General features: G+C 45.5%; 9 protein-coding genes across 9 annotated transcripts; 6 read left to right on the top strand and 3 right to left on the bottom strand.

The window, feature by feature from the left end:
- Positions 1-1372: 1372 nt before the first annotated feature.
- EDB93DRAFT_1083449 (uncharacterized protein) lies at positions 1373-2053 on the top strand (the record flags this gene model as incomplete). The annotated part of the gene is given in 3 exon segments (XM_041445762.1): positions 1373-1568; positions 1583-1810; positions 1869-2053. The coding sequence occupies 3 exon segments, from the start codon at positions 1373-1375 to the stop codon at positions 2051-2053; spliced, it is 609 nt and encodes a 202-aa protein (XP_041308706.1).
- Positions 2054-5554: 3501 nt separating this feature from the next.
- EDB93DRAFT_1103143 (uncharacterized protein) lies at positions 5555-6978 on the top strand (the record flags this gene model as incomplete). Its single annotated transcript, XM_041447278.1, has 10 exons — positions 5555-5566; positions 5699-5754; positions 5802-5926; positions 5976-6080; positions 6135-6330; positions 6383-6458; positions 6515-6721; positions 6771-6821; positions 6864-6926; positions 6955-6978. 10 exons carry the CDS (start codon positions 5555-5557, stop codon positions 6976-6978), a joined length of 915 nt encoding a protein of 304 aa, XP_041308705.1.
- A 1878-nt stretch (positions 6979-8856) lies between these two features.
- On the top strand, positions 8857-10724 carry EDB93DRAFT_1327741 (uncharacterized protein; the record flags this gene model as incomplete). The annotated part of the gene is made up of 6 exons (XM_041455096.1): positions 8857-8927; positions 8977-9133; positions 9189-9296; positions 9337-9531; positions 10003-10125; positions 10199-10724. The coding sequence occupies 6 exons, from the start codon at positions 8857-8859 to the stop codon at positions 10301-10303; spliced, it is 759 nt and encodes a 252-aa protein (XP_041308704.1). The 3' UTR covers positions 10304-10724.
- Positions 10725-11004: 280 nt separating this feature from the next.
- Positions 11005-11867, bottom strand: EDB93DRAFT_300572 (uncharacterized protein). Its single transcript, XM_041456021.1, has 3 exons — positions 11827-11867; positions 11418-11767; positions 11005-11351 (listed from the first exon to the last, which is right to left on the bottom strand). Exons 2-3 carry the CDS (start codon positions 11718-11720, stop codon positions 11346-11348), a joined length of 309 nt encoding a protein of 102 aa, XP_041308703.1. The 5' UTR covers positions 11721-11767; positions 11827-11867; the 3' UTR covers positions 11005-11345.
- A 1140-nt stretch (positions 11868-13007) lies between these two features.
- On the top strand, positions 13008-14469 carry EDB93DRAFT_1048925 (glycoside hydrolase family 16 protein; the record flags this gene model as incomplete). Its single annotated transcript, XM_041444654.1, has 9 exons — positions 13008-13146; positions 13203-13330; positions 13381-13461; positions 13517-13541; positions 13593-13854; positions 13912-13927; positions 13984-14138; positions 14193-14253; positions 14308-14469. Coding segments are annotated over 9 exons (1029 nt in total), but the record flags the coding sequence as incomplete, so codon positions are not given.
- Positions 14470-16308: 1839 nt separating this feature from the next.
- Positions 16309-18922, top strand: EDB93DRAFT_1327738 (amidohydrolase family-domain-containing protein; the record flags this gene model as incomplete). The annotated part of the gene is made up of 17 exons (XM_041455095.1): positions 16309-16396; positions 16428-16499; positions 16561-16710; positions 16769-16840; positions 16896-17020; positions 17068-17236; positions 17294-17456; positions 17505-17529; positions 17580-17703; positions 17757-17794; positions 17853-17948; positions 18018-18177; positions 18233-18260; positions 18316-18349; positions 18403-18449; positions 18510-18641; positions 18697-18922. 17 exons carry the CDS (start codon positions 16309-16311, stop codon positions 18920-18922), a joined length of 1749 nt encoding a protein of 582 aa, XP_041308701.1.
- Positions 18923-19432: 510 nt separating this feature from the next.
- On the bottom strand, positions 19433-21918 carry EDB93DRAFT_300423 (glycosyl transferase family 90-domain-containing protein). The gene is made up of 6 exons (XM_041456020.1): positions 21273-21918; positions 20844-21217; positions 20099-20784; positions 19962-20047; positions 19706-19909; positions 19433-19652 (listed from the first exon to the last, which is right to left on the bottom strand). The coding sequence occupies exons 1-6, from the start codon at positions 21722-21724 to the stop codon at positions 19583-19585; spliced, it is 1872 nt and encodes a 623-aa protein (XP_041308700.1). The 5' UTR covers positions 21725-21918; the 3' UTR covers positions 19433-19582.
- A 792-nt stretch (positions 21919-22710) lies between these two features.
- EDB93DRAFT_1083378 (ubiquitin-related domain-containing protein) lies at positions 22711-23329 on the bottom strand (the record flags this gene model as incomplete). The annotated part of the gene is made up of 3 exons (XM_041445760.1): positions 22711-22934; positions 22994-23080; positions 23140-23329. The coding sequence occupies 3 exons, from the start codon at positions 23327-23329 to the stop codon at positions 22711-22713; spliced, it is 501 nt and encodes a 166-aa protein (XP_041308699.1).
- A 2276-nt stretch (positions 23330-25605) lies between these two features.
- EDB93DRAFT_1103137 (kinase-like domain-containing protein) lies at positions 25606-27059 on the top strand (the record flags this gene model as incomplete). The annotated part of the gene is made up of 7 exons (XM_041447277.1): positions 25606-25641; positions 25784-25908; positions 26029-26146; positions 26194-26331; positions 26484-26506; positions 26693-26818; positions 26999-27059. 7 exons carry the CDS (start codon positions 25606-25608, stop codon positions 27057-27059), a joined length of 627 nt encoding a protein of 208 aa, XP_041308698.1.
- Positions 27060-27335: the final 276 nt, after the last annotated feature.

The following is a 27335-nucleotide window of genomic DNA, read 5'->3' as shown; positions in this document are numbered from 1 at the left end:
AGAGATGGGCCAAACTTGCATATGCTACTCCTGGCAGCGCAATGGCTGAAACTATTTCACTAGAGATCTCAGCTGTTCATGAAGCAGGTGGGCGCAAGAAAGCAAGAGGTATATTAATTGGAGTAAGATTTTTCCTATGTTCACTGTTATAGCTAGCTAAACTGGCACATTCTATCTAGAATATCTGTGAGGGCAAGAAGGATATTGATGCCCAGATTGATGCCCCAAGCCTCATCAACTTAGCTATGAAGACAGTTCTGCCCAAGCTACATGCGTTCAGCGGCACCTTTCTGTGGCGCAACCATGAATTCATCATGCGAGACTTGAAATGGGTCGATTTCACAACACACCAGCCATCAGTTCCCTATTTCTACTCACAGTGTCTTCAGCCTGCCCGCAAAGGTCCAACAAAGGCCCTGATATTCAAGACAACAATTCAGCCTTATGGTCATTGTGCCAGAACTTCAATGGACTGAATTTGAAGATTGGCAAGAAGCGAATGAAATGGTATGTCTATTTGTTGTATGATTGTTACCTACACTAACTAACACTTAATTGTACAGGCAAATGAACGAGCGAATGAAAGGGTACATCTATTTCTTGTATGATTGTTACCTACACTAACTTACACTTAACACTTAATTGTACAGGTGATTGAACCCTCAAGTTGTCATGCTAAGGGCAAGGGCAAGGCGGACCCACTCTTTTTGGCCAACTTGGTGGCATCACTAGCATACACATACTCAACTGACCTACCATTCGACCCGGCTGACCCACCATTTGACTCTGAGTCAGCGCCGAACATATCATCTGCCACCATCACAGTCCCAGCACTGAATACGTCATCTGCTGCCAGCACAGGCAGCCTCACCAAATGGACTCATGAGTGTGTGATAAGCTCTACCTCTTCACCTCCTTGCAAACTCAGTATTTCTCATAATCCCCCGCCTGTTCTCTGCTCTCCTGATTGCAATGACCTGAAGATAGCCTTGAAGATTGGAGGAGGGGCAGATTTAGATATGCAGCAAGGTACGTCATCTTTTGTTGATGTATGTGTTTCAATACACTCACCTAGATATAAGTGTCTAAGTTTCAGACCGAAAGCATTCATTTTTACCCAATCTCCACCTGACAACTCAATGAACTTTTGAGGTGTACCCGGTACCATTCATTTTCTGTGGATAATGCTGATCCATCAGTGGGCTACAAGACTGTCGACACATCCCCTGAGGGTCACATCAGCATAGGTGGATTCAAAACTGCACATGCAGGATGGCTGACATTGATGTCACCTCCTACCTCAGGCCTTGGATCCAAGGCACGGCATGATGTTGTCGTGATGTGTTCATTCAAGAAGGTGTATCCCAAAGGCATGCTGGCCAGTTTGGATTTCAAAATTGGGCGCTTTGCACCCAAGGATGAGTCAGCTAAGTTATTTAGGGAAGCAAATGTCCTATACTGGGCAAAAGCTCTGTTAGGTCTCATCTACAACATTATTGACCGTGCTGTGGCAGTTGCATCTGAGCCTGTACCATTCAATATTCCCCATGTGCGCTTTGTCGAAGCTGGTCTCGCTCTAAAGATAGTAGCAAGCCTGCATCAAAGGTTGCATCAGTGCGTGCATGTTTTCTCTTGGAGGAAGTTATCAATGGCGAGGACAATGATTTCATGAAATATATTCATAATATGGACCCCAATCTGTTACTTGATCCAGACAAATCCGGGTATGACTTTGCACTGTTTCTTGCCTTCATGCAACATGTGCAGCATGTGAAGACAGGTGGGCTGGTCTTCATCTCTAATTATCAAGGTATGTACTTTACATTCTTGCATTGTGCATCGGCAATTCTGACATTGAAATTGAATAGGCAATACCAAGCTGTTAACTGACCCACAGATTATGACACACCCTTTGGTCAGTGACACAAAAGATATCTTTGGAGGAGGCAACATCGAGAAGGTGGTCAGTGAATTTGAGACTCGCCACATTTGCAACCACTTCTGCAAATGGCCAGGGTTTGAGCTTGAGGAGTTTGGGGGCAAAGTAGCTTAGATGACGCTGGTTTTCATTTGGCGTATGTTTTCTTGGGCAGTGTTACAATGTACTACAACTTTGGATTTTCATCGCTATACACTCAACTTAGATTCAAACACACTACTAGGTTTGCACTGATCAACATGAGCAAATACACGATCACGGTGCTCGAGGTCCGATTACTATATGAGGTAGTACTTGCTTAACTAGCACACACCCGTTGTGCCTTTGGCACAGGAAGCAAAAAGAGCGCTTCATGCTCTTTGTTGGCTTCCTGGCCTTCGGCTTCATCCTACCTTTGGGTGTTTTAATAATCATTATTTTAGATCTTGAAATAAATTATATTGTATTCATTGAGTTGAGCATGATATATTACAATTAATGGGATTAGACATATTGAACCCTCCTGTCCTCCTGTTGTTCTCTGGTTTTCTCATTCTCCTGTTTCCCTGTTCTCTGTGCAGATAAGAAAAGTAAAAGTACAATTGAATGTGTTGATTTCCCCTTACCTCCCTGTCATCCTCCCGTCCTCTTGTCCCCTTTCCTGTTCTCCCATTTCCCCATTCTCCTGTTCTCCCATTTTTCCCATTTTCCTGTTTTCCCATTTTTCCCATTCTTCCATTTTCTGTTTATCCTATTCTCTTGTTCTGCAATTTTCCTCATTTTCTCTGTTCTCCCATCTCCCCCATTCTCCCATTCTCATTTCCCATTTCTCAATTGACTTTTCTTCTTTATGTAGTTAATTTTTTTGTGTGTATATAATTTGAATTTCATAAATAATAAATGTTTTTAAATGTGTGCTGCCCTAACAGGCAGCGGACTCTTGAAATCACATGACAGCCACGCGAGTTTCCAAATTGAGCTTTAAGCGAGGTAAGTGAAAACCACATGGCGTTTAGCGAATCTAAGTGTATCTATGTGGTGCAAGTGGAAACCATGCGAGTGTCCATCCCTTCCCGCCACCATTCTCCCTTACTTAATAGATTTATAGATAATTGAGCATGAGTGTCCGGCTTTCCATAGTAACATGTGGTTTTGGAGATGTCCAAGTTTGACGTGTGCTAGTATAACATACTTATGTCTGCACGATTGCAACAGTCTGCTATGGCGCTGGATCAGTTCAAAAATTATACACACACCCAACTCACTCACACACAGATGCCAAACACACACACAGATGGCTAAACACACACATGTCTCATATTGTCGAACATTCAGTACTATACGCACATTTTCAAGTTGACCGTGTGTTCTAACTAAGGCGTCTTGAATCATTGGGCCGCTGCAGCCCTGGCAAATATCTCACTTGTATTGCAGAAAATCAAGCACTACCGATAACTGAGAGCAAACTGGTGTGCATACCCTCATTGCGAATGATGAGTTCATTGAAGAATGCAAGACTTGGACCAGGTATGAGACCGCACTTCTTGAGTCAGGAGAATGGACACAGTTAAAGAGCAAGCAAGCAAAATTGGTGTATATACCCTCTTCGCAGCTGATGAGAATGTAAGACCAGGCATGAGACTGCGCTTCTTGAGCCAGAAGATGGACGCGGAATTGAAGTCAGGTGCAGCTAGTGTTGGAAGAACACACTCAGTGTTGGGGACAACAACTATATTGACGATCTATATACCTGTTGGAAGAACACGCTGAGATAGATCTAAGTAAGTGTGAAACTAGCAAAATAAGTGAGACACGTACCTCAGTGTTGGGGACAACAACTGAGGGATGCTAACAGTGAGACGACAAGATATTTGTACTGTGCAAGAGACGGAGCAAGAATGACCAGAGAAGGATGCTACCATGTGGCACCAAGTGTGTCGCATGTGGTACGAGATGGCAAGGTTGTCTAATACCCTAATGTAATGTTAATCAATACGAGAACAGAAACCCATACTCCAACAGCTAGCACAGGAATGGCCTTCTTGTGGGACTTCGCATCAACAGATTTGACAGGTGTTTGCGATGTTGTTACGACTTGGATGGTATCTGTTGGCAATGCTCAAACAGAGCTTGTGTCGTCAACGGTCGAGGATGTCCTTGGGCTAGCCCAAGGTTAGGGGTCTTACTTGGCGAGGCTTCAGCAAGTAAGATTTGACGCCTATGTCCAAATCGGGTAGCTTATGTCACGCGGTAGTGAGACGATAAGCTATATCGGCCTAGGCTTACGACACCCGAAGGTTAATCATAAAGATCGTCGTTAATTAGAAGGACGGAAGTCCGACTAGTTAACAGGGGCTTTGCTCGTCGACGAAGTCGATGAGTAAAGGTCGAGACTATAGGCTTATCCGCGAAGAGCAGATAAGAAGATAGAATATAGACTGCTGGCGAGGCAGAAAGGATCACTCTGGTGAGAGTAGGAGGTCAAGAACCAAGTAGATTCAAGTTAGGGAATATAGTACATGGTAGCGAGTTTATATAGAGGACAGGAGACGTATTAGTGGGTGATAACTCGTACTACCGGGAGAGGCAATCAGTAAAGGGTATAACCATAACAGGAAGGCACGTTCGGTCGAGGTAGAACGTGCTAGATAAGAAAGTGAGTCAAAGATCGAAATAAGAAGTGAAACGCGCAGGGGCACGATCATGCAGCTGCGGATCTAAGTATAAGTCGCATGTGCGACTGCGCACCAAGTCAGAGATCAAGAAAGGAAACAGGGCAAAGAGGATGCGTCGTGCATCAGATCATAGGTTACCGTCCGGACGGTAAGGGCCAGGGGACTGTCCACAGGATCAGTCAGGTGGTGGAACGGAGCATGGGTATGCTTCGTCAGTGAAAGGATCCGGCCAGATGTACTGGCTTTGCTGAAGCGATAGGTAGAGAGCGAAAGGGAATGCGAGGATGACAAGGATAACAAGGGTAAGGTCGGGGTAAGGGTATGATGCGAGGGCTGATACAAGGAGGATTAGGAGAAAAATGGTAGGGGCCCAAGCGTCTAGATGTTCTTGTAACAGATGTCAGTTGTTTATGTTTCGTCATGGTTCAGGATAAGCTATTGATCTATAGGCAGCAAAGGAGGATCTAGTCACATCGTATAGTAAACAAGACCGTGGCATGTAAGTCACATTGCGTGTGTTTCAGAGTCTGATTCACCTTGCCGAATGTTCCCACTTGACCAGCCGAAATCCATCCAAAATCCACATCCAAATCCACGTCCAAATCGGCCTTGAAATCCAGCTTTGAACTCCCCTATAATGATATAATATATATAATGGCTCATTTCCTCCTTAATGGCCACAATCCTCGAAAATTCCAAGAAGGTATTGAGCACTTGGGCCAGAAATTAGAAGGGTCAATCCAGAGTGCTGGAAATTGCTGCTTCAGATAGTGGAGAAAGGAACAGCATTCTGTCTCGCTTTTGATCTCATCGAGGTGATTCAAGACGCCTTATTTAGAACTAGTGATGTGCAGGGCCTGGCCTCAAGCTGTGGGCTGAGCCCAGCCAAGCCTTGAGGGCGGCTAGTAGGGCTCATGGCTCGGCCTGAGGTATGTGAAAGCCAGAGCCGGGCCGCCAAGCCATGGCTTTCAAAGTAGGTAGGTTTTGATCTTCGCATGGCAAACACCGAATAACTAAATAGTTTTTTGTGCACTTGGCGCACCATAGCCTAAAACTTAATACTTCCAGTCATCTTATCTCTAAATGACTCCGCATGTCTATTCAGATGACAAGGATGCACCTCCACAATGTCCTAAACGGGTTGTTGTGCCATCTGCCAAGGTAATCAGCGCTGACAATACTGCTGACCTTGAACTCCATTCTCACAGAAAGGCTCACAGCGCCACCAATGCTGCACCCTCACACATCCAAACCCCCACCACTGTCACTGCCTCTAATGAGGATGATAGTGACATTGACCTGCTTCACAGCAAACCCAGACGGCTCACAAAAGGTATGTCATTCTTTTGTTTTTCTAGTACTGACATTTTGAATCCTCACAGGCAAAAAATGTGCTCGTGCTGCTGCCAACAGCAACAGTGAACTGTCTGCAGGGGCTGAACTTGAGCCAGATAGCCTCCTGAATGAGGCGGGCCCATCTGCAACTAGTAAGTCATGACCTGCTGCATTTGATGCTGACAATCTTACCTGTACATGTGGAGTCAATCCACCACAGGCTCCCGCTATCGTTGACAACGAACGCGATGCCAACGGATTTCTAAAGGACATGCAAGTTATGGACATCGATGAGCCCAAAAAATCACACCAAGAGCAGCGAAGCCGCGACACCAATAAAAAAATTTCAGCCCCATATTCTGACGATAAAGGCAAGAAGTATCACCATTGCATGCTATGCAGGTAAGTTCCCATTGGTCTCACTCATGTTGTACTATAACTGATTATATATTAGCAAAAAAACAAAGAAACCTGTTGCTTTTGTCAATGAAGTAATGACCATGCACCGTCACATGGAGGCTTTGCATTGGGTAAGCATTTCTGATGCTTATGAGTGACGTGTAGTACTAACTTTGTTCATTTGTAGAATGAATATATCCAATGGGCCGACCACAACAAATTTACTTCAATGTTACCGAGGGACATAAAATGTCGCAAGCTAGACACTGCTGCAGACTCTCAAGCTCGACTTGATGCCCACCTTTCTGACAAGAAACCAAAAGATCGCATCATCCCATATTCGGATGCACTCTTTTGCGATGCCGCTATCAAGTGGTTAATTGAAACTGATCAGGTATGTTTCACTTGTTGCCATTAGGAACATGCTTATTTGTTCAACCTAGCCCATCAATGCAATAAATCACAAGTCTTTCAAGTATATGATTGACACAGCTGTGCGTGCTACCAATGGTGTCAAACTACCAGGACGATGACAGACAAGGCAAGCTATTATCGACCTTTTCAAACGCAATCTTACTGATCTTCGCAACCGGCTACTTGTAAGTGTTCATACTCATGCATTCTTAGCTCACTAACATTGAGATACTTTAGAGTGAGGCAGTCAAAGGCTGAATCAACCTCACGTGTGATGCATGGCAAGCCAAGAATGTCGACAGCTACTTTGCCGTCACAGGATCTTGGGTTGAGGAGGTGTCACCACGTGACTGGAAAGTACAAATGGCACTGCTTGGTTTTACCCGCTGTCCTGCATGATGTGGGAATCATGCATGGACATGAATACTAGGTGACCCTCAAAAGATAAAGTCTGTTAGCTTAGTCCTCAGACTAGTCAACCCATACCTTGGTTTCAAACCATGGTCCATATTTCCAGTTTTTCCCCAAGTTTCATGATCTGAATATGTTTTGACGGAAAAAGTCTAATGTGAGATGGGAATCACATTTAGACCTAGTTGATGTGAGAAGGGAAATGAAGGTTAAGGTATAGCCTTGCCTTTGGCTTATTCACTTTGGCTAGAGAAAACCATAGAGAAAAGTACAAAGCCAATAAAAAACCTATCCAAAAAGACCGTGTTTCAATTCCTGCCAACTGCATTATTTTTTTGACTGTGTTTCAATTCCTGCCAACTGTCTTATTTTTGCTACCTACTTTTCTCTAGTGTTTCTTTACTTTACTTTTTCATTAGGATGCTTTGACTCACCTGACACTTCATAAAATTGTACCCATAAGGTATGATGTCATTATGATGTCATAAGACTCCACAGATACTCCTGCAGGTATTCTGTTGAAAGATATTATGTCATCAAGCTCTAGATTATTCTACTCTACAATGACATCATTCATGATGTCATTTCCTTCTAGAATATTCTGCTCCACAATGACTCACTCTGACTCACTCATGGAAGGTTCTGGAATCTTTTGCTCCACAATGATGTCACTCTTGATGTCATAGCTCCATCTTTCACGTATTTTATTCTTTTATTGGGTTTGACCCAATATTTTGATTGGTCCTCCTTATTTTTTATTGTTTGTAAACCTAGGTTACTTTCCCACACAAAATGTATATAAGGAGAGCCCATTCTCCCCCCAAAAAAATATGATCTCCCATTTGTAGCAATCTGCCTCTCAGATATTTTACTTGCAAAGTTAGTCCCTTTGAAGTGAGACAAGTGCAGGGAAAAGAATTCCCTTGAGATTATAAGTTTCTTACCTTAGAAACTTATTAGTGCCATAGACCAAGTGTTCTTGGTCATATATATTGTCTTTGAGACCCCTTTGTCTCATTGCTCTGTGCCCTTTGACTAAGCGATCTTAGTCATCTATCATATTGTTGAGACCACGTCTCACTAGTTGTCCCATAGACCAAGCGATCTTGAACATATATTGTATATTTGAGACCATTGTCTCACAGTCAGGTGTCCATAGACCAAGCGATCTTGGTCATATTTTGTATATTTGAGACCACGTCTCACTAGTTCCAGTATCCAAGTCCAGAGCCTAGAAGGAGATTTCCTAGGCAAATACATTCCAGAAACCAAATTACGTGTCTAGAAGCTTATTCCTAGACAAGAGATTTGAGTTTCAATAAAGAAAAGTAAAGCTCCGGCTAGGTTGATCTTTATAAAAAGATTAGTTTAGCGAGCCTCCCAAGAACTCACACGTTATCTACCACGAAATAGGAAAAGTTGTAGACCGTGTTAATCGAGGACTGGCAAGCAGTCTTATCCAAAGTGTAATTGTGGTGTCATTACATTTACACAACTTTATATAAGACCCTCGGTTATTAAGACACTGCCTCAACAATGCACACAATGGGACACAGCTTGGACAAGCTCTTTTTAAGGTTGTGAAACGAGTTGGTATTGCTCATAAGGTCCAGTAGACAATTTTCACATGTTCACGTCATGACACTGATGTGTTTGTAGATTGGTTATGTTATGTGTGATAATGCTGCAAATAATGACACCATGATGGCGCATTTTGGTATGCATATTGAAGAGTTCACGAAGGAGAAATTTGACCACAAGAAACGGCGACTGTGGTACGTGTTCAAAGAATATATTTTCAATGATTGTTTGACATTTCCCCAGCTGCCTTGCACATATTGTTAACCTCACTACACAGGCATTGCTCACGGCCCACAGCAAATCCGAGCATTTTGACCCAACAAAGCCAGACACGGTTCTTTTTGCCTCTCATGGAATCCAGCGTGATGAGGTTGGATTAGTTCATGCTATATGTGTCAAGGTCTGGGTTTATATTTATTTCTTAATACACAACTAACTTAAGGTTTGCTCAACAGGAACGCTCATCAGCTCAGTGTAAAGAGCTTTTCAAGATAATACAGCTGCGTAATGAAGACAGTCATGTACCAAGCAAGGAACACAAGCAACTGTTGATGGATATGAAAGTATGTTGGTCATCAACGTATGTCATGCTCGAATGAGCAGAGCAGCTTAAGGATGTATGTTTACGTTTTGATCTATGTCTTCCACTATCCGACGTGCATATGTATTGCAGCTGAAGTTGATGGTATGGATGGAAAGCTTGACGAGGAAAGGGAAAGCTGGGATGTCATGGTTGAAGATGGAGACTCAGACGATAATGGTTTAGCTAGTGATATTGATGATTCTGAGGATGCAGAGGTACATATACTAACACTAGACAAAATTTGATTTTTTCTGGTGACAAGCCCTGGCCAAGCCTGAGCCATCTATGCAGGCTCGGCTCACCATTTTTCAAAGCCTGAGCCTCGTCAGGCCGAGCCCTAGCCCCGGCTTTTGAGCCGAGCTGGGCTGGGAACATCACTAGTTAGAACAACACATTTAACTTGAAAATGCGCCTATAAGTACTGATCAAATGTGTTACAATGAGACATGTGTGTGTTTAGTCATTTGTGTGTGTTCGGCATCTGTGTGTAAGTAAATTTCCTGTGTGTAATTTTTTGAACTGATCCAGCGCCATAGTCTGCGTGCTGAATCCTAAATACACAAATGCCCAAGCGTAGGCAAGTCGACTAGTCACACACTGGTCATACCACGTGACGTTTACAGAAACTGTTTTGCCTGTCTACCTATATCTTTTTCAGGATTCTCTCGGTTCAATATTGATGACAGAGCACCACCCCGAAGGACCCATATCCACTACTAGTTCCACGCCGTCTCACCATTAGCCATACTGCACTGACTGAAAAGCAGAAATATGACTCACCGCGCACACAAAGAATACCTGACAGCCGGGTGAGTCGTGTGGTTAAATCTGGGACGCAAACTACTCATACTCACGCAAAATCCGTATTTGCAATCTTTACAGTCTGGAGGCCAGGCGCAATACCGTGGGCATTGGGCACTAGCAGATATGGTGTCACTAGCAGCTATTAATGCTGTCAAAGCAAGAACGACGTCGAGCAAAAAATAGGCACGCATTGTTGTGAGGATGTGATAAAGGATCAAATAATTCTGAGTACGGTGTGGAAGACGCCTTCTTTTATGTGCTGAATATCATTTTCATGTCCTTTATCTTATGGGGCTAAACCCGTATTCTATTGGCCCAGCGAATGCGAGGACTGATACGCCAACTGAAGGCAGGTAGTTTCTCATTGCACTGCTTCGCAATCTATTCATTGACACTTTGTTGCGGAGGAGTGACATCTCCAAGATGTGTTGTAGTCTTTCCGTTCACCGAAGAGGTTCGACTATCGAGCAGTTGCGCAACTGATTTGCGCGTGGTTCAGGCGAACCCTATATATCATGAAGATGGACGATGTTCTATACACTGAAATCACCTTTCGAACGAATGATATCCATAATGAGTCGACGACAGCCAATTGGCACCTAAGACCTGTGATGCCAGCAAAGTTGCCACCTAAGATCTGCCTTGGCAATGTGGTGTATGGATCAATCCACCTGTGACTCTCAAATAAGCTAGTACTTCGCAGGGTTTACTGGCATCTCGGTCATTGCCAGTGCAAATCCGCTCCGAGGTTACCTTTGTACCAGGAGTGAAAGTCGCCTACGCGTTAGTTGACGAACTTTTCTTGTTTTTGCACAAGGTCGAACCTGTGTCATAGTACTAAGTCTTAGATAATATTGTCCTCTGATATACATCCACAACATGACCCGAGGGAAGTAGGTTTCCTTGGCACTGCCTTCCGTTAGATGTTCTGACGTGATGGTATAAACTCATTTCCATGCCATGTTCAACGATTCATGTCGAGTGCGTACAATGATACCCTCGGAACAGGCATCACGGTCGTAGGCAGCTTGCGAATTCGGCGAATAGGTTGATCCACTTGGGGCTCGTCCGTTACGACGGGTTCCGGCAACTTACGATATGAATATGAGTTCTGACTGTTGTGGGTCATTCCCTGCGAAAAGTAATGGGATCATTCTTCGATGGGTAATGACTCAACGACTGACTGTGTTATAATCGTGAGATGGGCTCTTCGCTTCATCTCCTGTCAACGCTGATAAGACATTTGCCTGATTAAACAACTTAGAGCCGCATAATCACTATGACCACTTGCACGCACCTTATTATTAGCTTTTGATGGCCGCCCGAAAGAGGACGTATTGCTGAATGCACGGGAAAGAGTGAGACGCTCGCGTTTCAAATCTTGGTACTCTGAGAGCGTTTCATCTAGTCGGTTGTGTAGTTCTGCCTGCTCCTTGCGAAGCTTCGCAGCCTCCGCCCGGAAAGCGTCTCTCTCCCGACGAATTTCAACGAGATCGCTGAGCAATCTAGCGTTATCTGCCTGAAGTTGTTGGATAACCTTCCGTTGACGGGCGTGGACGTTTTGCAATTGTTCAATCAACATTGCCGAGGGCTTTTCCATGGTGGCGAATAGGGAGTGCGCAGAAAGTCAGGACTGCGGCGGAGTGGCTTGAGTGTCTATCATTAGAGGCAACTTCTCTTTTATTAGCGGAACGATATGATCGTACTATGCATCACCATCAGGACAGCATGGTGTTTGATCTGAAAACGTGCACATCCACACGTAGCTAATACTAGCAGTGACATGTTGTATACGTTAACAACACCTGTTCCAGGTACTGACCATGATGGGGCGATAAGTTTCTATTTTCGTTGGCTGCCTCCCGAACTATTGGCTGTGCTGCCGTTAATTTGTTTGATGTCCGCGGTGCAAGGTTGATAGAGCGTATGTACAGCTTCTGACTGCCTCTTGGTGAAGAAGGCCGACATCAACACTGCGAGCGAGGCAGATCATGATAGTTGGCTGTACAACAACAAGCATCAACAACCGTTAGCCCAATGTTATGACAATTGACCGTGACATCCGAACCAATGCGCACGCGGCACAGGATTTGGATAAGTCCAGCGCTGTCATGGCGTGGAAGAAAACTGGAAGATAGCATTGTCAATGTTCCGGCCTTGAATCCGTCGGTATGAAGATTAAGTATCAAGTGCTCGAGTAATAAGAAACATTTAAGCTTCACGCCTGTTGTCAATGCTACTCACCGTACTATTAGTAGTACTAGTACTTGGTGTGTTTCAAAGTGGGTCGGCAATTAGAAAAATATGAATCAAATTTGAGAATGCATTGCCATGACTCGGACAATCAACTTCCTCGAGTAGAATCAGTAGATCATATACCAGGTGTAATATGGTATGTTTGTATTTTCAATATGTTTGATATATTTTCCCACGGATCTGAGTCAGTCCTCAGTCACAGCTATGTGTTTCAGACCTTCGAACATCCCTCCAAAAACATATATTTCCTTGCACCATCCCTTGGCCAACATGGCATCCGGTTTTCAGTTCGGAAGCGACCAAGTATTTTTGGTGGCACACGTAATCACCCCACTATAGTCACGATACCATCAGTTACGGAAGGCCAGGCCTCAGGCAGCCTGCTTCGCTTCTTCTATCACGCGCCTCATGTTTGTTCGGATTCAGTATTCTGTTGTGCGCGTGAGTCCGAGTCGCCGAAAGCCACAGCGGCGCGCGGTTAAGTATGTAAGGCTTCATTCCACAGGGTCTCGAGCTCCAGGCCACCCCTTCTCCAGCCGCTAGCGCGGCTACTCGCCCGCTACTCGAAGATTTGCCGGCTATATGAATACCTTCGGACTTTCCTCTGCTCATGTCTTCACACTTTATCACCATGAAACACTGGCTTGTGTTTGAGGTCTTTGCTTATTATATATATTCTGTGAGCGGCTATAGTCTCGTCCGCGAATATTCGGGCAAGAGCTTCTTCGATCTTTGGGACTTTTACGGCGCTTATGACAACACGACTCTGGGTGAGGATCGTATTCGTCATTCCTTATATCCTGCTACAACATATAACATGATACAGGTAATGCCATATGGGCCAACGAGTCCTATGCAACTAGTCAGAAGCTGGCGTACATAGACAGTCAAGGAAATGCCATAATCAAGGTGGACAACACAACAAACGTGCCTTTGGGCCAGAACCGCAGCACGGTGCGCAAATCACAGGAGGAAAGCACCCGATACTTATTAGAGCTCAACAGGTTCGCATAACTACTCAAGACACATATGATATCGGAAGCCTTTGGATAATCGATCTCAGTCACATACCGTTTGGATGCTCAGTAAGTTATGGGAAGCTTTTTTACTTACTGTTAACATCTGAGCTATCTACTCGAGGTATGGCCCGCATTTTGGACTTTCGGTGCGCGTGATGTTGTTAGTTTCGACTTCAATTATTGATGCAACTTTGTAGGGCCTAACTGGCCGGAGGATGGGGAGATTGATATCATCGAGGGCATCAATATGATGACCGCTAATCAAATGAGTATCCACACCACGCCAGGATGCACTCATAACGGATCAGAATATGAACTTGGTGTAAGCGGTACAACAACCGACTGTTCTCTACCCCCTGGATGCACAGTGGGCGAAACTTCTCCGAATAGTTATGGAAGCAGTTTTGCAACAGCTGGTGGGGGAGTTTATGCAACCCAATTTGATGCATCGGGTATCTTGTACGTAGTTATACATGTCATATCCTTATCATCCTTATGACTAACAATCACCTATAGTATCTGGTACTGGAGTGTGCGGTTTACTCTTGAGTTTGATAAATATTGTAATATGCTGACATATTTTTTCAGCGACCCGACGTACCTGCTTCCATCAATCAGGCGGCTCCGGTGAACGTCACTCAATGGGGAACTCCGCATGCCAGTTATTTTTCTAACACTTGCAACATCACCCAACTTTTTACTGCGCAGAACCTAGTTTTAGATATTACTCTTTGCGGAGACTGGTAAGTCTTGCCATACCTCGTAGGATACGACCTTCATGATCATGTTACATACAGGGCAGGTGTTGAAGACATCTATGATGCATCGTGTAGCAACTCGGGTCCAACAGGTACATGTGTGAGTGCTAACAGCTGAAAATACTATTTTTTGTGTTCAATGCTTGTCATACAGTACGAGGACTGCGTAATTGGATCTGGCAGTCCACGATATGATGATGCATATTTCAACATATCCTATATTCGTGCATACACCTCTGCTCTACCATCTGCCACTCCAACGACATCCTCCAGTCCCACAAGGGTAACGACTACGCGTTACAGTGGGAAATCCACCCGGAATTACAATCATAATGGATGGGGCGCAGTGGTGATGTTTCTTATTGCAGCCCCAATTGCCGTGATTGGTTCATGGCCACTCATGTTCAAGAAGTGGCATTACCGGAGCATACCAGTGTAGCCTGGGTAGTTTAAGCTCACTCGTAACTGTTTATGACTCGGGGAAAACTAAGCTAGCTCGCGATTACATTTATACCTAGATTGCACGATGGACGACAGAATGGACAACAGACTAATGTACTATTGTTATGTAGAAGTGAACAACAGACTTACTTTTCATGTGACACTGGTACTATAATCCCAATTGTGGATGGACACCGATGTGATGTGGCAACTGTTCTGATCTATAGTTTCAAGTCCACCTTCACATGTCCTTGAACAGTGTATGTATTCAATTTTCTAGGGATGCGATGTTAATGCCTTTCTTTTGTGCCAGTAGCTGATGGATTTTACTACTAGGATGAGCTTCACACAAGAACGAATTTAATTCTTAGACAACTCGTTTTTGGCGGCTTCAAGGTTTTCGCTAAAACAATCTGGACCCGGTACTTTGTTTTAGAAACTAAGGACCGCACAATCGACAAATCGGCTCAGTCATATCGCCCCCTGTTCTTCTCTGAAGTGATGTTGTTCTGTGCTTGATGTTCTTTTCGGAACATCACCTTCCCGCACGTCAATCTGTGTGGAATTTTAACTGACCTTTTTTTTGTATCCATTTTTGTCCATCGAGAGAAGCTCAACGTACGTAGGACAGTACTTACGTGCTAGTCATGTCCATCGCTACCGTTGACACATCGGGGGCCTATTGCAAGATTTCAATCAAGAATTTGGACCAGGCCAGAGGATTCCAGAGCACTCTAGACTACCTTTCGAATGGCAGCAAAAGGTCAGTTTCCCTGCTTTGCGAAACCAAATTTCAAAGATAGGATGTTGCCCCTCTATCGGCGATAAGTGACCGCCGCCGTACGAGCGGCAGGAACGCGACAAGAGCTGCGGATAGTGCGGAGGGCGCACATGGGTCTCAACTCCCTGTTGTGCAAGGAAGACCAACACAAACAACCGAAGAGCAACATCCTGCTACCGTCACTGACAAACAATAAGACAGTGTGATAGTAGTGTGTTGTGCACTGGATTGTTCATTTTGTTCGTCGTCGGCCCACAGCTCGGATCAGTCTGGTGTGTCAAAGGAAGGACCTCGCGTGCCTCGACATGATTACGTATCCTAGTAGTCACAAACTTCAGACGATGTGATTTTTGGCGCAAGAACTACTCTACTCACTTTTAACTTGCTAAGCGTCGTCTCTTCCATCAACTGACATCTCCGAGGATCACCTCAACAGACGCGAGTCACTGGAGGTCACCAGTTGTGCAACTGTGTCCAGATATCACGTGTAAATCCTCAGTTGCCTCGGGCCATCAACAGCTCGCCCGCACTTTTTGTCAAACTTTTTCCTCGACAACAATCATCAGTACACGTTCGTAACTGTTGGCAAGTCAATGCCGACTTGAATAGAGTACTTGAATTATGCCGATAGTAGAACTGCGGGATTTAGAAGCGCAGTAGGTTGCTATGATGGTGACAAAGATGCGAAAGGAGTCCAAGTTGAACTTGAAGGGCACTGAGCTTAGCAAATACACCGCACGGACGTACATATAATTGGTTCAAGTTGCTGGTGACGTTATATATCTTACATAGGTATAAGTATCTTCATATATCCCCATTCCAACTTCACACGACATGGGACTCTTCTTCACTCCTAGTCAAGTCGGCAAGTGCCAGCGGGCAGACTAATAGTAGTATCAATTCACCTCAGAATCGAAGCTGGTGGGCTAGATCATGGCTCCTCGCACTCTTGGTTGCGCTGGGGGCGACAGGAGGGACCTTGACTTGGTTTCAACTTCAAACCCATTCATTAGACTATGCAGTCTGTTCTGCTAACCGCACAATCTACACAGTCGACTCAGATCTTCCGAATGTCCAATGCATCCTTGTACACGATACTCTCATCTCAGACACAGGTGATCTAGGTACGCGCAGGTCAAAGTGGCCTCGTTCATGCATCCAATTCACGCGGTACGCTTGTGACAGAGGACATAACTTTGCGCTGGCGGGATCGATCGCGGTTAGATATCCCACTGGCAGGCGTCATTCACTTACATCGGCCATTCAATTTTCTCGAGCCATCTCTGAGAGTGATAAACCTTCAACCTGATAGTATCGTGGTTCCCGGGCTGATTGGTACGACGAATTACCAATGTGATTTCGAATTTCGAGCTCTCATTCTTGACCCTTGAAGACCCCCATGTTCATATGTTGCAATATGGTTTTAAGATGAATCTCAACTTGGAAGACTGTATCTCTGTTGATGGTTTGCTTCAACTAACATTGTAGTCCATGCTCGACTTACTGATACGGCGTGAAAGATGTCTTGAGTCGCTTGAAAGCTTATGTTATATCACATCCTGATATTCTAAGCGATCCAACTCGATGGATAGAGGGCATGGGATGGGATCAGAATAAATGGCCTGGAGCGCAATATCCTCATGCCGTATGCCTCTTTTTACTTTCTCTTTGCAGCTCCTCACAACACCCAAGGACGACTTTGACAGGGAACCACTTCTTCGCGGTCGGCGGATATCTCTGACCCATATTGATGCTCATGCCTGCTGGGTATCTAATCGCGTGCTGCAACTCATGGCGCCCCTCCCCGAGGGTGACATCAATGGCGGGCTGATTATTCGCGACAAGCACGGAAAACCGACCGGTGTGTTTCTCTTCTTGAGGTAGTGCCTCTTTGTCTGAAACCTCCACGGAATCACAGGAATACTCGTCGATAATGCTATAGATCTCATACCCTTAGAACCCTTCAGCGAGGCCCGCGCGATGGAGTACTTCACCCGCGCTACTAGTGACGCGCTCGCGGTGGGTCTGACTAGCGTGCATGACGCATTTTCTATTCCTGAAGAAATACAGTTTTACAAGAAGTACGTGGCTCATGCTTTCTCAAAAATTATTTATCAATTATCTTCCAGACTTTCAGAGACTCAAAAGTTACCTGTCAGCTCTTTTTCTCCCTGAGCGTAGCAGTTTACTGACACATGTACCAGCTCCGTTTTTATCTCATGGGTGGTGTGATCTCTGATGACTACTGGGGAGGCCAGATTCCAAGACTGATCCAGCACGGGTTTGGTGGACGATTGACAGTGCGCAGCGTCAAACTGTTCGCAGATGGTCGGTTCTGTCCGAATCGATGTTTTGTGCATATATTCATATTCCATAATTAGGTGCGCTTAGTTCATTTGGCGCTGCACTGCTTGAGCCCGTGAGTAACCTACCACGTTACCATTCAAGCATGGATGTACTGATATGAAAGATTTTAGTATAGTGATAATCCATCAACAAGCGGTATCATGCGGATGCGGCCGGAAGTATTAGCGAAGCTGGTAAGGGAGTTTTCGAACGATGGTTGGCAAGTTGTAAGTGGCTGATGTTCATGATCTTTTCTCATCCTTGTACTAGCTTAACTATTTAATCCTTGCCATTAGAACATCCACTGCACTGGGGATCGGGCAAATCATGTCGTACTTGACATTTATGAGGACATGCTTGCCAACGCCTCGTTCTCCATAGACACCTTGCGACCTCGTATTGAGCATGCGCAGATTTTGACGCTGGATGATATCAAACGAACTGGAAAGTTAGATGGTGAGAGGTCCGATTCTTACTTCGCGTTGGCGTTGTCGATGGTATATGATTCCAGTGATACCTAGCGTGCAACCGACCTATGCGTGAGTCCGTCGATAGATCTTGCCAACTGTTTGACCGATGTATTTCGTCTTGCAGGACAAGCGACATGTGGTACGCCGAGGATCGGTTGGTAAGTTCATTTTTGACATCCGTCTTAGATCACATCAAACTGAGTTCCTACAGGGCCCAAAGAGAATTCAAGGCGCATATGCGTATCGAACTCTACTCAAGTAAGTTGCTTTCTTCTCTCGCCATGTACCGAGCTGGCACTGATAGCCCATACCCCACAGCGCGTCCCCAACCAAAATATTGCCCCTTGGCTCTGATTTCCCTGTCGAGGGCATCAACCCCCTTCTTGGTTTCTATGCCGCTGTTTCACGCCTCTCTGTAACAGGCGACTCGCCTCATGGTCCCGGAGGATGGTGAGATTCTGTCATACGTTGATTTGAAAGGTATTGATTCAGTTTCTTTTTCTAGGTACCCATCCGAGCGCCTCACGCGCGCTGAAGCCCTCAAAGGCATGACGCTCGATGCTGCATACGCGTCTTTCTCTGAGAATATTCTCGGTTCGCTTTCAATTGGGAAGAAAGCTGATTTCATCGTTCTGGACCGTGATATCATGACGGTGCCTATAGAGGATATCTTGAGTGCCAAAGTGATAGCGACTGTCATCGATGGGGAGGTCGAGTATGGAAATCTATGACCAGCGGCTGCATTTCATATAATGTGAGTACTACCGAATTCAGGCAACTTTCCTGTCGATTCCCATGAAGGGCGATTGCACGCATATCCGCCGGATCGGGCGCAATGTCATGCTGCGTTGTTGCGTGTCCATATGGTTCTCTTTCCTGTTTGCAAGCAGCGGCATTCGCACAGATTCAAGGATAAAATTTCAATACTCTACATGGCCACGATGCGGCGTGTGACCTTGGCGATGAAAATGAAGGTTGCCTTGCACTACCAGATGCTATTGAATTCCTCCGAGTCCGCACCCCTGCCCAATTACGATTTATTCTCTCGCGGATTGTCCTTGGAAGGTATGCGACTATGTCACTATGGATGAAATTTCATGAGATACTATCCATTGGCCACATTGGCAATCCATGGCACAGACATCCAAAATGCATGCGATTCCCATTCAAAGTTCGACATTGCAGTGAGTAATGACTAACGACAGCTAGATAAACAAAACCGGCTGGATCCTCGGAGGGAGTCAATGGCCCCTCGTATCAAAGCAGTTGCAACTTGTCATTGTCCACGAGAGCATCATGGAATAACCGGGGAACTCGGCAATAAAGATTACCCATATATGTACCGTATGTCCATCAACCCGCGTGATCCTAGAAAAGTCCAGTACGAACTACTACAAGTCTTCTTTGTATGTCATTGCCTCACGATCAAGACTGGAGACGCGTGCATACTCGAGGAATAAACTTGAATCAACTGGTCAAGGACGACTGCCTGCTGTGAAAAAGATGGATCCTACCGGAACGTGTATGCTGTCAGATCTTCCTGTCTCCAGTATTGTTTGCTCCATTCGCGCCCGGCTCCTGCTATCTTCTTCGCCAAGTCTTCATGCGCACCTTCTCCTTGAGGTCCGCCACGGAAGAAAGTGAACGCATCATATAAATCAGATAAATCTATCTGCACAGGCACATAGTGTACCCAAGGTGCAATTCGATCCATAAACCTACGAACATGGATTGTTTCTTTTGCGCCAATTGGACTAGACGAGTACTCACCACTCAGGGTATATCGTAGTTTTAAATACAAGTGCATTCGATGTGATGAGGCGCTTAAACCGCCCTGACCACCCATGTCCATCGATCTGAAAGGGGGTAAGTAGAGTGCCATCATCGAATCTAACAGACCGACTGACATCAAAGACATATTTATAATTGCCAGCCTCTTGAAGCGTTTGCATTTTTCTCCAGTCATAAAGTCTATCCAGCTGATCACAGAGGTCTTCGCAAGAACCTGCCTTTCCGGCGAATTGAATGTCAATCAACGCAGGATTGAGGTATGCTTTGCGCAAAGGTACGGGCTCTCCAACAGGCTCAGAGTCATTCAGAGGCGAACGAAGCACGTCCGCTGTTCCTGCCATATCGTTGACAAACTGTATCATATGGTCTCTGTGCCCTTGCCGCCATCTGGTCTTGGCGCCATGAAATATGCCAGTATTAGTGCCACGCCAGAGTAATCTTTCGTCTGTCCTCTTTTCCCATGGCGGGTTGTCTGAGTCAGGAAGGTCCTCGACCCAGCTGTAGGGAACAGCCGGTCGAATATCATGATGAATTACAGTCGAACAGAGGGAAAAACGCGGAACGAGCGTGCTCCGAGGATCCGGCCCTGCGTCGTGCGACAAAAACTGGCCGTGGCTGCGGAAAAGAGAAGGATTCAGGCACGGGTCCATAGAGAGGCGATGGTCGGAAATGAAGGTTTTGTTCAATGGGTGCTCGGCGGGTTTATCGAGATCGACGGGATGTTGCCACGCGGGAGATGATGAATGGCAGGCAGAAAGCCACCCTGTCCGCTGCACGGGTGGAAATTCATTCTGTTTCAGAGCTTAATATCGTGTGAGCAAAACGTGTCACAGAGCAATAAGTCAATTAGAATGAACATACTGTAACGGGAAGCGGCCGCGTCAAGTGCCATGGATTTAACACCATAATCCGATAGCATAGAGGGATTGTCATGAGGCGAAAAAACGGCACGGAAAGGAGGCAGATCATCTTTTATATCCTGGAGGAGTTGTAGGACATTGTCAATGCGACTGATGAGCCTTGAGACACTATCTGGTGGTAAACGATAGCCGACGACCTCGACCGAGGAGCTTTTGTCTGTTTTTGCAATAACGACAGTATTTTCTTGCGCCTCCAGTTCCTCTATGTTCTTCTGGAAATCCAGGGGATCAATGCCCCAGAAAGGCTCCAAATCTTGGTATATCTCGTCGTATTCATCTGGAAGTTGGACGTTGTGTGCCACTACATAGTCCCACCTACAAGTGACTCTATGAAGCTCGTGTGACCTTGGTTTGTATGCTGACCACGTACCATTTCTCGAAGTGAATGGGAGGAGGCCTGTGGTATCTTCGTTTGTATTCTGCGACGGCTTCAGCTAGTGTCTTGCTTGCGCGGCCAAGCTTCTTTTCCCAAGCCTTCTCAGCTCGGTCGATAAGCTCAAATATTGGATGAGGACCGTTTGGGTTGACCACGAGCAAACCGTCATCACCATAATGATGATGGCCGAGTGGAGGAGGCTGTTTCTCCCATACATGGTCAGTGTTTGGTATGTCATCAACAGAGCCGAATCGGTCGTCTTCTGTAAAATAGTTAGGAGATATGGGAGAGTGTGGCGACGTGGGAGAATCAGAATGCGGTGAAGTTAGAACCTCGACCTCGATGATGGTATTATTAGGCGGTGCAAATACGATACTGCGAAATGTGATCCCTAGAACGCAGGCAACGACGACGATTGCGACCGACCTGGGTGAGAGACGAGTCATGGATAATGGGAAAAGGTGAGTGGGAGAGAGAGTTGTCCACGGCCATCATACTAGTCAACCGCTGACAGGTTACTTAGGGAGGTAGCTATAGAAGCTCGTCGGATCACTGGCCGGAGATGATAATCTTTTATAAGTTAGCTGGCACCCAAATTCATGTGTTTGGTTTTTCTGTATCAGGTAGAAAGCCGGGAGAACCTTTGGAGAATCAAGTTCGAGCCAAAACGTATTATTAAACTACCCCTAGATTATGTAATACAATGGCACCGCAAGTTCACAGACATCGAGTTCGCGACGTAACACGCTGTCTGTAAACTTTCAGTGATATGATATACGTGTATTAAGAGAAACAACCAGGAGACTTGGGGAATCATGTTCATCTCAGTCAGGAGAGTGGCGAACTCACTTCGGAGGTCGAGGTCGAGGCTGAGAATCAGAATCCAGTGATCCTCCAGCTTCTCTCGATACAGATGCCAGCACTGAACTGTCGAAGAAAAAGGTAGAGAGGCATCTCAGCATCAACACAAGAGTAGATTGAACTTGCATTCGACTATATATATAAACATGAAACGTATTTTGGCTTATTTACACCCATGCACGATAAACCGTGTCCCTATTGTCACCCTTTTGCGGTTATTGAGCCACTGAGGACTATCATTGTTCAACATTCGATGGGGATTGAGAAGAGTTGCAAGCAAGGTTCAAGTTTGTCCAAATGAGTACTATAAGTCATAGATGAATTGAAGGTGAAATGTGTAAAGAAGTGATCAGATGAATTAGCTGCAATAGTATGTTATATGTCCACCCGTTTCTCGAGCAGCACGCGAAAGATACGTTGCATACCATGGTAAAAAAAAATCAGTCCTCCTCCATATAAACAAACTTATCCCACATGTTGTTAGCAGACATCACGCGCATTCGCGCTCATTCTGACGTGCATCTTGGCTTGACATGCTTCCAGACCAAACCGACGAATCGTCGGGACCACATTAGCAAATAACGCATCCACAACATCCCGATCCGGTATTATCGGCACCTTCGTGCACGATCGCTGCGTCGTTGTTTATTGTTCCCCTACGGGAAAATGCATTGCTAAGACGTCTTTTCTTCATAGTATCATCAACCGTTGAGGTGTTCGAGGGGCGAATAGAAAGATGAACGATTGTGGGCAGGGAAGCCGAATCTGACTGTAAAGAAGTTGGAAATGCAAGATCTTGTAATCACACCATTCGTTTATATAAGCAAGACGTCATGAGTGACAAGCACACTCACGAGTAAGAGTGTCCTCGTCTTGCAAAATCTTGCCTAAATAAAGAATTCGCAAATGCGATGGGGCTTGGGGACTTTCATCTTGCCAATCTGCGGACGAGAACAGTTATAACAATGGAATCCAGGACTGCAGGGTTTATAACACCCACCTACGGGCCACGCGTTCCATACCAGTTCTTTGACCCTTCCAATTGTTATTGCTGGATCGAACGACATAGTCCGCCTTCGGCCAGAGACGAGGAGGAATGTTAGGGACACTTGAGATGTCTGAGGTACAACGTTTTCTGGTGTAGGAGATCCATCTACTGCAGACAGTGCAACTGCTTCAGCGTCGTTCATTGGAGTGTCCGGCGAAGCTTGTCCCAAAATTGAGTTTGGAAGGGCAGGATATGCTCCAAAGTTCGGAACGCTGTCGACATCGACATGAGTGAACGACGTTCGTGCACTTGGAGAGTTGTATGGGCCTGAGGTGAATGTAGCATGTGGGAGCACACTTGAGGTACCGTGAACAGTGAAAGGGCGTTCAGAGGGTGGAACAGGAGGGTAGAAAGTTCCACGACCTAACGAAGGCGAAGCACTTGCGTGCGCTGTCGACGGACGCTCGCCAGCGTCTGACTGCGGTAGGAACGAGGGTGGATCATCAGATGAAGGTTGATTTTCCATAGCCTGCTCATGTGAGGCAGTGGCAGGTACATCCATCGCGCCTAATTTTGAACGCAACAGTCGGGATAAAAGACAGACAACTGAAAATCGAGTCGTTCCTGAACAGGTACAGCACGTTGGAAAGCACTTCACAGCAAGCCTGCAGGTGTCAGGCTGCTGGTTCAACTGATAAGATGAAGCACAAAATGAAAGCGAAGGTGGGAAGTTAAGCGCAGTCGACAATCAACCCTGGGGATGAGGGAAATATCCGTGTTAAAATGCCTACAAAAACCGCTTGTTTCGATCTGAGGGTGCGAAGGCCCTGACCGGTTGACAACGAAAGCTGATCACCGAGCACACGAGGCGACTGATCAAGCGACTATTATGACACTGATGTTCGCAGGGATAGTGGAGGCTTTGGGCGAGTGGGACAGAATCACTGGTGAGATGATATGTTCACGATGGGAGGAATGGCTAAATATGACGCGGTAGTGTGAGCTCCACTTATGATTGACAACGGCTAATGGTGCTATATTTATCAGACTCAGCCCCACAATCCATGAAGGAGACAGATAGTACCCACGTACTTAACGGCGTGAGGCTGGGTGTATAGCAGTGCTAGGTCGTCGCGGATCTCACCTGCTGCTGAGACCGACGGAAGACACGACTGGTGAAAGTAGGGTGAGTAAACAATGGATAGTCTATAAGACCACAAACGACCTACTCACCCTAAAGGACTGATACGAAAACCCAGGTAAACCTGACGCGGTAGACGCTAAGTTCCTCGACAAACGACAAGCGGAGTAAGGCAAATGCTTCCGGGACTGCCACTGCCTGGACTGCCAGTAAAACTTTAGGCAGAGCACAGCCAGTGATATCCTAACAAAAATTGACAAAGTCGTCCGAAATGCTCCTCACTACTGCTATCGTTGACGAAGAGGAGAATTCGAAGAGAAAGGAGTATTAGTAGTGAATGAGACCATTCCATTCAGATTGTTTTCCAGTGTTTACTTGGGCGTTGTTACGGAGCCAAATTTGAATACTCAAGTGTACCTTGATGCTACTCACTGCATTACCACGATGAACACAAGCACCGGCAACATTTTTATGACCCAATCTGCCTCCACAGACCTCTCAGTGACACATAGGCCTACTTGTTGCATCAGAGACCGATACTGGTCTGTATCATTGTTTCAAGCTAAGGGTTTCTGGAACGATCGTGTGACACGGAGCTTGTGAGAAGACTTCCCGTTTTCGTTGAGTTACAGCACCTACTACTAGGGCTCCTCACTGACGCCATCAAACTCAGTCTTCATCTTCAACGGGTTGGACTCTGTAATGTTAACTACGCTCCTTCAGTTCAGTCACTCAACACTTGAATTTAAACACAACGAAAACTCCGCGTCGTCTCCCATGTTGAATATACCCTGGGATGATTGCTGCGAGCCAGCAGGAGCCGATTCCTCTGGGATACCTCTCTGGTAGCCGAATGTTTGGGACTAAGAGTTTTCTCCATGGGACTTTAGGGTCGGCAATCTTCCGCTTCGAGGACTGGTTTGGACATATGCATCAGGTATGGTACGGTTTAGCAGCAACCCAATCGGAACCGTGTTAAACATATATCGCTTCCGATATTAATAGGTTCCTTCAGGTTGTGTTCCGCACTTATGTTATGTCAGAACGTTTGAATCGTTGATCCTCCAAACACAACAAAATTCAACGCAGCGTGGTCGGTCTGCTTTGGAAGCGTATTTTGTCAGGAATGATTGACTTTGCCATTGTCGCACGATAACATTTTTCCTCCTGAGGGTGTTACTGAGGGATTTGGGTCACTTCCTGTGTTTGTTACTTCATGGATGGAAAATAGATCACTAAATGACTATTTAAGACGGAAAGTTAATCTTTCAAGAGAGAAGAAGTTGACTATGGTATGCATTTTCTATCTGTGGTGACGAGTGAAGTCCTGACTTGACATGTCAGGTCAGGAAGTGGCAGCTGGCTTCATTATTGTGAGTGGGCAATCGGTTGTTGCATTTTGGTTGTTTGATCTGCTGCAGTGCATGACAATAATATCAAGTCCATGGTGGCCTCACTGGCGTAGGTGTTATTTTCCACCCTACTCCAGCCGGAAATGACGGTTCGGTAATCTAGACTAATATCTTGATCAGCGGTGATGGGATGCTCTATATCGGGAACTTCGGTTTATCGATGATCCTCGCACGTCGGGAGACTGACATTTTACCACCTTTTGCCGCCAGTAAAATTACATTCGAAAGGTATTCTAGAGTGCTCTGGAACGCTCTAGGCTAGGTCTGGGATGCTCTAGCCAGGTTCAGATATGCTTTTGATTAAAATCTTGCAAGAGGTAAAATGTTGAAACCCACAATATGTCGCAGAATCCGAGACTATCTCCATGCAGGCAATATCCGGTGGATGGCGCCGGAGGCACTTATGGGCATCATCAAACCAACCAAGGCCTGTGATGTGTGGTCTTATAGCTGTATCATGATGCAGGTGTGCTGCATGTTTCCATTCAATGTTATATTATTGACATCGTGTAGGTGTTTTCTGGACGTCAGCCTTATCACAATGTACAGAACGCTATTGCTGTTTTTTGGTCGAAGACGCGAGGGGTTGAACTGTTCTCCCAGTTGACGAAGACATCCAGGTGGTCGCACGACTCGGAGGATGCTGGTCAAGTGAAAAGTTTTGTCAATTGCTGACATTGCGGGCTTCTTCTGGTTACGGACAAACATCACAGAGACTACGAAGGCGTTTCTGTCGAATCTTGCAGTGAAATCAACCCACAGACAGTTCTTACAAAGTGAGACTGATATACCGATGGTTTCAGCTACCCCAGTTCGACTCTGAAATGTGAGTGTAGTTGCAGGAGTCGGACATAACCGAGGTTAGTGCATTCGCATATATTGCTGGGCTGTACATAACTGACCAGCCAACAGGTTTCGATCAAGAAAATGTCGGATAACGTTAAAGTCAGCATGACTTAGACAAGATACATTGTGTAGGGTAATTATCGTTGATTCATGCGTTTCTCGATAGAGGATCCGCTGTGAAGGAAATACGAGATATGTTTCACCCGAGCATATTGCTAGCTGTGGCTAGACAGGAGTACCAAAATCAACCAAATCCGGAGATGTGTATTCGTATGGCTGCATCGCAATTCTGGTGCGTTTATGCAGTACATCAACCTTGGATACGTTTTACACTTGTACTCTAGGTATTGTTGGGCAAGATGCCGTACTAATGGATCCAGAAAGAGAGTCGAGTGCTTTTTGAAAAGATAAGGGACAGAGTCCTATCTTCTGACTATGGAAGTATGATCCTTGCGAACTTTATCTGATGCAGCTCAAGTTCAAAGATTGATGAGATGCACCTGAGCTTGGTGACGGTGCCTGTTGGAAGATAATTCTCGTCCTTCGATCGAGAATGTTCTCTATTCAATCTTAGTCAAGAGTCTTGGGTGAGTTATCTTATTGCACGCTACTGCTGGGCTCATCGTCTTCAGCGTTGTGGATCTGACAGAGTTTATTCAACAGCTCAAAAGGGAAAGGGTCACTGCAATTCCAGAGGGTTTGCATATGTTCTGTCTCGCCATGGTTAGAAAGCGCCTCTCTGGCGGGATGCCTTCAGCACAAGCATGAGATAGGACTCAAATAACTCCAACACTTTGGGTAGTCCATTC

Source organism: Suillus bovinus, assembly GCF_016758785.1.
Source record: "Suillus bovinus strain UH-Sbo-P2 chromosome Unknown EDB93scaffold_20, whole genome shotgun sequence".
Classification (NCBI taxonomy): Eukaryota; Fungi; Basidiomycota; class Agaricomycetes; order Boletales; family Suillaceae; genus Suillus; species Suillus bovinus.
The sequence above is the reverse complement of the archived record's forward strand: the minus strand, read 5'-3'. Positions and strand labels throughout refer to the sequence as shown.